The sequence below is a fragment of the Urtica dioica genome, chromosome 2 (genome assembly GCF_054948205.1).
Source record: "Urtica dioica subsp. dioica isolate 48M chromosome 2, U.dioica_male_clone48M_v1_H2, whole genome shotgun sequence".
Classification (NCBI taxonomy): domain Eukaryota; kingdom Viridiplantae; phylum Streptophyta; class Magnoliopsida; order Rosales; family Urticaceae; genus Urtica; species Urtica dioica.
The window spans coordinates 45482272-45491976 of NC_142757.1; the positions used below are offsets into that span (position 1 = coordinate 45482272).

The following is a 9705-nucleotide window of genomic DNA, read 5'->3' on the forward strand; positions in this document are numbered from 1 at the left end:
ACCAGAGTGAAACGGACTGTGGCTATTAGTCGAATTACCTTGGAATATAAGAGTCAAAGAGTCAACAGGGGTCAACATCTTTCTTGGCTCATCGTCAAACGCAAGTAAGTTGTTAATTCGTAAAATTTTAATTGTAATATTTATGTATTTACATGTTGCACAGATTTTGATTAATACTTGCAGATGAGGGAAAATGTGACATTGGGCTCCGCACTAGAAACATGGCAACACTACCACCAAGACGGCATAGACAATTGGATAACGGAAGCCACGAAAGGCCTCTATTTAAGGTGTAATATTGCATTAATTAAATCATATTAATTACTTATTAATTATTATCTGATAATATTTATTGTTTTTTAATCACATTTGTAAAAGAATAAATCCATAGTCAAATAGCGTATATCCAGCAGCAAGCGGAGGAAGAAGGCGTAGAGGTGGACATCGATGATCTAGAGCAGGCAGCAATGCATATAGTTCTCGGGTGGCGTCGAGATTGAGAAACTAGGATATGTGCCCTCGATCCCTAGGGGAGCTTTGCTCCTCGCTGCAGCTCATGATCCTCCCGCACTCGGCACGACCCAGCGGTTAGCGAGTTGCAATCTACGGTGCAAGCCCAGCAAGCCATGATGGAGCAGATGCAGCGACATATCTTCGAGCTCACACAGAGCATGAGATCAAGTCAACCGTCGCCCATGTAGACTCAACCGTCGCCTTCGACACCGCAGCCTCAGACTACGCCGCCACCAGCTACAAGGACTGATGACCAGCGACAGCTTCTGTAGAATTCTAGCGAGAGCGTCCTAGCGGTAACAACGCAAGAGAAGGCACCAACGCATCTCAAGGCAGAGGCGGAAGAGGATCAGCCACAATGGAAAAGTGGTTTCAAGAGCGTAAAAGTAGTTTGTATATTTAGGGCCTGTTTGGTAACATTTTTGTTTTAAAAAATACAAATTATGTTTTGTTTTGTTTTCTAATTTTTAAAGAATAAAAACATGTTTGGTAGTCATGTTTTTGTTTTTTATTTTTAAAAATAAAAAAATAAAAACATGTTTGGTAATCATTTTCCCGATGCTCTGGGGAAGACAGCCGCCGAGATCATTGTTCGCCAGGATGAGCACGGAGACCGGCGAGTTTCCGAGATTCGCCGGAATTCCGAGGCGGAACCGGTTGTCGTTCAAGAAGATCGCGTCCATCGGGCGGTCGAAGAGCTTCGGAAGCACCGGACCTTCGAACTCGTTGAATCGGAGGTCAAGGAACTTCAGGCGAGGGAGGAACAGCACCGGCGACGGAAATCCGCCGGCGAATCGGTTGTTCGAGAGATCCAGCTCGTGGAGGAGCTTCAGTCGCCGAAAAGACTCCGGAACGACGCCGCAGAAGCGGTTCGAGTTGAGGTGGAAGAGAGAGAGGTCGCTGAGGAAGCCGAGCTCCGACGGGAGGTAGCCGGCGATGTCGCCGTGGTTCAGATCGATTCCGGCGACCACTCGGAGTTTAGGGTTCCACGGCGACAAAGCGCAGAAGACTCCGGTGTAGGAACAGACCGAAGGACCGGTCCACGTGGCGATGAAGTTTTGCGGATCGGCGACCAAGGTCTGTTTTTGTTTTCGTTTAAGAAAATAAAGAGACGATCGAGAGTTTTTGTTTTTAAAAATTTTGAAAACAAGTTTTTTTTATTCTCCAGTTTTTGTTTTATTCTCTCCCCTATTTTTAAAACAAAAAACAAAAATGACTTTATCAAACACGTTTTTTTGCCTAACGGTCACTTTTTTATTTTTAAAAACAAAAAACAAAAAATAAAAACGTTACCAAACAACCCCTTATTGTTTACGAACAAAACATTAGTTTAATGTTATTTTACAAAACATTTCAAATGTAAAATATTCTCTATTACGTTTTATATAAAATTTAATTTTTAATTCGAATTTTTTATTCCGATTAACTTATTTAGTAAATATTAATTAATTTAAAAAATATATATATATCATTGGACGCATCCAATGCTCCGTCCGCCAAAACGCGAGAAAGACTATTGGATGCAAAAAATTGATTTTCAGGTCGCAAAAAAAAAACAATTAAGAGTGCAAATAATATTAACGACCTTTTCTTTCAATGAGTAATCAAATACACGAGAAATTATAATTACATAAACAAAAAAAAAAACAAAAAAAAACAAAAAAAATGAAACAAAAAAAAGATTGGCAAGAAGTTGCCTCCACCCTTATACAATTTGATGGTGAAAAGTTACAAACAATAACTATATATTTCATCCGAAAATCAGATCTCAGACATCTTCCGACAAGGTTGGATTAATGTTGACAGCGCCGATCAATGGCGGGATTTATGGTATTTTCCAGCAGTGCTTTGAAGGCCATATGCTCGAGATTTAACGGATTCTCAGTGAATAATTGACATCCCATGTTAGAAACGTGGCTCGGCAAAATTCTGTCATAATTTAGAATGCTTTTTCCAAGGGCATCCTCCTTCAAAAGCCTCTTCTAACACATCTTCCATCCGCTTCGCAAGCAGTATCTGTCCAATTATTTAAGAGATTCACATAAAGAGAATATTGAACCCACAATGACCGCAGCAAAATATATATGTAACGTCTCCGACACACAGCTCGAATTATCTTGCCAATTGCGGAGACAATTTTTAGCTTCAATTAGGGGGGGACTTTTTTTGGTATAATTTTATTGATAACCGCTGTGACCGGAAAATCGAACCGGGGACGTACAAAGTCCCAAGAATCGCGCAGTGAGAATCGTATAATCATAGTTAAGAGTATTTTATTTTTGTATTTATTTTGTAATTTATTCACTTATTCTTTTATTTTATTTAGTTATTTACATAATTATATAATTGAGTATAGATATGCCATTTGCATTGAGATGGGCCATTACAGATATGTCAGTCATTTTGTGTTCTAAACTATAGACTAGCGTAATTGGAGAGTTTGGTTCACCTCTGGGTGTATAAATTGATTTTATCAAATTAGTGATTTTGATTTGTGTTGGAGTTACAATTTTGTCGTAATCACTATCATGTACTTATATTTTCAACTTTACTGCATGGAAGTAAGTAGCAGAGCATTCGAGCAACAATGGCAGAGCTAAAAGGAATTACCTCGAGACTCGACAGCACAGCAGGTGGTACTTCAACCAAGTCTTTCAGATTTCTCTCCGGTAGGATTACTCTTTTGATGCCATAACGATGCGCTGCCAAAATCTACGCAACAAACCAGAAACAAAAATCCGACTCAGTCCCAATTCCGAAATGCTCATGTGAAGACCAAATCAGACCCGAATGCAACAAACCTTGTCTTTGATGCCACCGACAGGCAGTACAAGACCCCGTAACGTCATTTCACCAGTCATCGCCGTATCGGCTCTCACTCTCCTTTGACTGAAGAGCGAGACCAGCGCTGTTACAAGCGTCACACCGGCCGATGGGCCGTCTTTGGGCACAGCCCCGGCCGGGAAATGGATGTGAATATCTCGGCCGTCCATGAGATTTATTCCCACCTCGGCTGCCAATTGAAGATCAGATGATCTGGCTCTCACCTAGACCAGCACAATTCATGTTACAAGATTAATTATAAAAATAAAAAATAAAATACAATAAGAAAAGGTGTGGCGGTTCTTTAAATACGATACAAACAGACATTTCAAGGGACGAAGAAATAATAAAAACTATTTGTTAAGAACATCTAAGCTTCATGTGAACAGACTTCATATGAACTATATCATCAAGGAACAGTGGGAATGATAAATCTAGAATTACCCATGTCAATGCTATCTGTGCTGATTCTTTTATAACATCTCCAAGTTGACCAGTCAGATGTAATTCTCCTTTTCCCGCCATTGCTGTAGCCTCCACAAACTGGACCTCTCCACCGAAAGAAGTCCAGACGAGCCCAACAGATATTCCAGGACTTGCAACTCGGTCGGAGGCTTCTCTATCATCAAACCTCGGAGGCTGCACAAATTACGATATATCATCTTATAATAGAGAGAAGTAAATTTTAGATCTTCAACACCAAGCTGGCGAGTCTTGAGAGTTTCAATGAACTAAGCAAATTATATTGACCAGTTGAGCTGAAAGGAACATCCGACCAATTATTTTTACTGCCCAGATATTGGAAAACACTCTCTCGAGTTTGTTTGTTCAGCATTATATTTTTATTTTTTTTCGTACCAGGTCAGAAGTACAGAAATCTAAGATTTTTTTTTTCCAAGAATGGAGTATCCAGATGATTAGAACAAAAGAAAGGAGGAAAAAGAGCAACATAAAGAAAAGTTGGGAAATCTGAATTACCCCTAGAACTTTCTCCAATGTAGCCTCGTCCACGATTAGAGGTGAAACGACCTTGAATGTGCTTTGTATCTCATGATTATTTTCAGTCATTGGAATAACCTCCATTTCTACTTCACCTCCATCAGCGAGTCTGTTTTCCAGTATCGGAGACGTAAGCTGCTGCACATTTTTGCTAAGAGGAGTCATTTGTTCTTGTTCCGCTACTTTCACCGCTGCTGCACGAGCCAAAGAAGCCAAGTTCCTTTCCAGATTCCGAACACCAGCTTCTCTAGTGTATCCCTGAATCACAAGTTTCACCATGGCCTGCCACCACAAAGAAGCATATATATATATATATATATATATATATATATATATATATATATATATATATAAACACACAACAGGATTGATTTTCTCTCTGATATTAAGGCAACCTCTCTGGTCTTATACCCACTTGGTCCAACTATTGAAAACTTTTTTAACTTATCTGGAAGTAAATATGATAAATCAAGCACACATGTTTTCTCCTAAAGTGATACAACACATAAAGATCATTATCTAGAAAACCCACCTCCGGTATTTGAAGAAGCTCAGAGTTCAATCCATGCTGATCAAGAACTCGAGGAATCAAATGGCCCATAGCTATCTTCAGCTTTTCTTCTGGTGTATATCCAGGCAGCTCTATGACTTCCATCCTGTCTAAGAGTGCAGGAGGAATAGGCTGAACCCTATTCGCAGTTGCTACGAAAACTACCTTCGAAAGGTCAAACGGGACATTCAAGTAGCTATGGAGCTCAAATTAAGGAATCACCTCGGTCATACTTTAATTCCCAAGTAGTTACGTCTCAAATAGGAATATACAGTTTTAACCTTAACTATCATTTTAGCATGAAGCCGTCTTCGAGTACTTTCATCTGCGACTTATCATATTAGTCGAAATCTATGACGAATCAAATGCTTACAGGTCGATTCAAGAAATACTATATTAACATAATAACGCAATCAAATAAAATCCGTCATTATTCACCAAATAAATCACAATAAAGAAAGTAGGATACTGATCATTGAACGTTTTGTTCTGTTCAGGATCGAGAACCTCAAGTAATGCCGAGGCAGGATCACCACGAACATCAGAACCCGTCTTGTCAATCTCGTCTAGCAGCATGACAGGATTACACACACCAACTCTCTGAAAAGGAAATGTCATACAAATTAAAGAGGGAAATAGGAAATGTCTCGTCGATGCAAAAGTTATGATCTTAAAGAGAGAATAAATCATTCTAGCTTCTTTATTACATGTTTTATAATTGTTGAACATTTCTCTATTAATTAACATGATCAAACCACCTTTAGTCCATCAATGAGTCTTCCTGGCATACTTCCTATGTATGTCCTCCTATGCCCTCTTATATCGGCCTCATCCTTAACGCCTCCAAGAGATATGCGTATGAATTTTCTACCCAACGAAGCTGCAATAGATGAAGCCAAAGATGTTTTTCCAACACCTGGTGGGCCCACAAAGCACAAGACGGGTCCTCTAGCGTCAGGTTTAAGCTGCAAAACAAAATGGAGCTGTGAGAATCTTCCAAAAAGCAAAAGGATCACCCAGTTGATTAAGAAACCCCAAAATGTTCACCTTGCGAACAGCCAAATACTCAATAATGCGTTGCTTGACTTTGACTAAACCATAGTGATCAATATCAAGACGTTCTTTGGCAGCTCTCAAGTCTAACTCAAGCTCCTCACTGGCGTTTTCCCAGGGAAGATCAGCAAGAAGATCCAGGTACACTCTTGAGCTATTGTATCCAGGTTGCTGAGGCTGCATCTTTTTAAGCCTCCTGCAGATAGATATGGACACATAACATAAGAAACAAAGTCTAAGGTTTGTTTATTGATAGGTTTGTTCTACCCCATGATCATTTCACAATCGTAAGCAATATTTTCTTTTCTTTCCTTTTTCTAGGGAGCACGGGCAAGTCTTAGCAGGGTAAAATAAAATAAAAACAGAGCGATGATAACTATAAATCTAAAAACAAGGCCTTTTTTAAAAATAAACCAACCGAACTGGACAAGACAGTAGTACTTAAAGTATATCAAAATAAAAGGGACAATTACTCTCAATACCATGCAACAAATCAAGATAATCTTGGACAAGCTAGAAGGACAACAGCATTAACCAGATATCTGAAGTTCAGTTAGCGAGATTTATACATTTAAGACCTCCCAAATTAAATATATAAAAAAATGACTGGTCATAATAAACAAAATTGTAAGACGAAATCATTCATAAATGTATTCCCTCTTCCTAATTCATACCTCAACTCCCTTTGTGCATGCTTCCAAATATTTGAAGGCATTCCCGCACCTTGCATCTTTCTTTCCAGGGTAGCTACATCATCTTCGTCGTCATCATTATCCCCAAGCTCCTCTTTAATAGCTCTCATCTAAAATACATTTTGTTATTGGATGATAAGATACTTAATCATCAGGTTATAAAAAAGAAACAAATAGAATTGAAGACAAAGAAATCAGCCAGAAATCAATCTGAGCCAAATAGATTAAACCTCACACAGATTCCAATTCAAAAGACCATGAAATGATAAATATTCAAAATCAGGATAGAATATTAGAGCAACCTGTTGTCGCAAAAGAAACTCCTTCTGAGATTTTGATAACTGACCCTCAACTTTTTGTGTAATCTTCTCTGCGACGCGTATAGACTGCCAAAATGAAACATCGCAAAGTTTAATAAAAATGGGTACTGAATAAACAAAAAGATTGCACTAAATGTTCAATAAATCTTGTTTACCTGTAAATGCCTATCAACCAACTCCGTAGCTTTTGAAAGCCTTACTTTCAAGTCAACCGAATCGAGCATACAGAGCTGTTCTTCAAAACTTATCTCAAAGCTAGCAACAAATATATCTGCTAATTTGTGAACTGGGACCGTCTCCAACAAAACCTTTGTTCTTCCTCCAGTTTTTTGCTTCTGTGTTGACATGAGAATATAAGTTAACGATGTGGAACCAAGCAAAGGTAAAATATTTACAACAACATCCGAGAGCAAACAAGAATAGTTGTGGCAGATCTACTTGGCAAATAAAACATTATTTATAACAGCTAATTATTTAGCGGACTTGGCTAGGGATTGGTCTAGCGCTCTGTAATTCCCGAATTTTCAGGGTTTTTGTTTATTGTTTTCGGCTTCATTGTTCTCTTTGTTTTCTTCTCCGGCCTCGCCATTTTGTGTTAGTAAAGTTCCGATGTTTCTTTTAAAAAAAATAATAACAGTTAAAATTGATCCCTAAATCACTTATGATCCAACCATCATGGTCCTTATCCGAGAATCCAGAAGGGGTACACTGGTCATAGAAAAGCACAAGCCCTCCAAGTTCAGTCACGCATATGTTTCTTGTCTAGTATAGACAAGTAATGTGCCAAGCGTTAAAAAAAGAGTATCAAAGGATTGATGTGTTATTATACATATGACTTTAAAGGGACCAAGTTTGTATTTTTTGCGGGGTTTTTTTTTCCGAGGTTATACTCCAGTAATTTAAACATTAAAAAAATAGAAAACTAAAGCCAAAAATTTGATTTTTACCTGTTCAAGAACAGAAATTAGCTCCATGGCAGTTGCTTTGAACTGACGAGACAGGGATATGAAATCTGGATCTTGCTCCACCGTCTCCATTTCTACGATAAATTACAAAGTATACTATTATACTTCAATGTGTGTAGGCCATATATACCATTACTTCGACCCTCGATGATTCTAGCCCAGCTTATATAACATCTCTTCGTTAAAATGAAATATCACTTTCAATATTGAGGAATTACCAGCCTTTGTCATTTCTAGAGGAGATATCTTCGCAGAATAATATGTTCCTCTTGTGCTAAGCTCTTGGACATTGAACCTGCACAAGCCTTCGAGGACAACTATATAAGTTACTCTACCACTTGGTTTCTCCACTCCTCTCGACAAATGTAAAGCTCGAGCAGCGACTCCCCTGAGAAAACATAAAATCAATCTTCGTTGCAGGTCGCAAAGTTGTAAAAACAAAGGGTAAATGTTATATGAATTATGAACCACCTACAGATTCTCACACTGAAACAAGCTTACGTGTTATGCCAATGGATAATTTCCTGCTGATTCTTAGCATCAAGCTTATGAGAGTCTGATGTACCCGCTTGACTTTTTGAGCTCCTTTCTCCAGAATCACCTCCAACACCTAATCAAATACATTTTCATTTTTTTACTTCACAGACAGTCTTTCACCGAACCGAATGATAACAAACAAATTATAAAAAAATAAAAAAATAATAAAAAAAAAGTAAAAATTATCACCTTGAGATAGTACCGGTCCCACAGTTGTGGTCTCGGCAGCATCACGAACGGGGAGTATTCCAATCAGTCCCTTCTCTTCCCGCTGCCATAACTCTTGCTCCACCAATTTCACGCTGTAAATTTTATCAAACCACCTCAGTTACTCTCCCATGAATCAAATGCTACGAATAATTTTCATTTCTATATACAGCAATTAACACTTCGGAGACAATACATACACAGGCTTACCATAAAATGTAATCATATAAAAAATAAACATTGATTCTAAAACCAAACTAAGAACTCGTATTCATTTTAACTGCGATCACAATCTCAAATCTTTTCTCTTTCCAAAAAAACAACCTTTTGAAATTTCCACCGATCGTAATACTTTGCTCGGTGATCACGAATTCACTACTGATATAAGAGATAGAGAGGAATACAAAAGTCTACAAATATCAAATCGCAACTAAAATGTTCCCCAAAAACTGATAAATAAAATTTATAAAAAAAAATCTGTAAGAAAGCAGAGACTTCTTCCAGGAATATAGAGATAAAGAGAGGAAATAAAATAAAATAAAAAAGCTAAAATTCGAAGTACCTGCTTGGTGAAGTGCATCGAATTCGGATTATGGCTCCGGGCAAGAGGACCTTGTTCCTGAACGGAAGGATTCCCAAGCGAGTTGGAAGCTCCACCGACTCAGCCATGTTCAATTTTCTCAGGAAGCAAACAAGAAAATTGCAGAGAGAGAGAGAGATGTTGAAGGAACGAACGGAGGAGGACAATATAATTCCGTACGATCTTTTTGCTTTCTATTTATTTATTTTTCTTTGTTTTCATTTGGAGAAAAGTAAAATTTATTGTAACGGCGACGGCTATTTACTTCAAAGCGTGTTTTCAATTTTCATTCTCTTTTTTTTTCTATTTTTGAGGAAACTTTTTTTATTGATCTCCGATAAATATCTTCGTGGGAATCCTTGAATTTCATTATATTTTGTATTTTGTGATTTTCTTATCACACCTTTAGAGTTATGTGGTGACAAATTAAAGCCCTCACGTTAAGTTGATATGTGCGAGGAATGAT

At 38.0% G+C, this 9705-nt stretch overlaps 1 protein-coding gene and 1 pseudogene across 1 annotated transcript; both read right to left on the reverse strand.

Annotated features, from left to right (window-relative positions):
• Positions 1-677: 677 nt before the first annotated feature.
• LOC149404980 (leucine-rich repeat extensin-like protein 1 pseudogene) lies at positions 678-2417 on the reverse strand (annotated as a pseudogene).
• On the reverse strand, positions 2080-9472 carry LON2 (lon protease 2). The gene is made up of 17 exons (XM_089606719.1): positions 9222-9472; positions 8642-8754; positions 8417-8525; positions 8134-8303; positions 7898-7989; positions 7106-7285; positions 6933-7016; positions 6613-6740; positions 5933-6134; positions 5644-5850; positions 5355-5485; positions 4868-5081; positions 4315-4617; positions 3781-3975; positions 3315-3560; positions 3124-3225; positions 2080-2529 (listed from the first exon to the last, which is right to left on the reverse strand). The coding sequence occupies exons 1-17, from the start codon at positions 9326-9328 to the stop codon at positions 2446-2448; spliced, it is 2667 nt and encodes an 888-aa protein (XP_089462845.1). The 5' UTR covers positions 9329-9472; the 3' UTR covers positions 2080-2445.
• Between the last annotated feature and the right edge of the window lie 233 nt (positions 9473-9705).

Bases quoted from the DNA above. Each gene is read 5' to 3' on its own strand.
- LON2 (XM_089606719.1), bottom strand. From the start codon at position 9,328: ATGGCTGAGTCGGTGGAGCTTCCAACTCGCTTGGGAATCCTTCCGTTC. The intron at 7,286-7,897 runs GTAAAAATCAAA...ATGTCAACACAG, and splicing joins TAATTTCTGTTCTTGAACAG to AAGCAAAAAACTGGAGGAAG. The intron at 5,851-5,932 runs GTGAACATTTTG...TTTGTTTTGCAG, and splicing joins AGTATTTGGCTGTTCGCAAG to CTTAAACCTGACGCTAGAGG.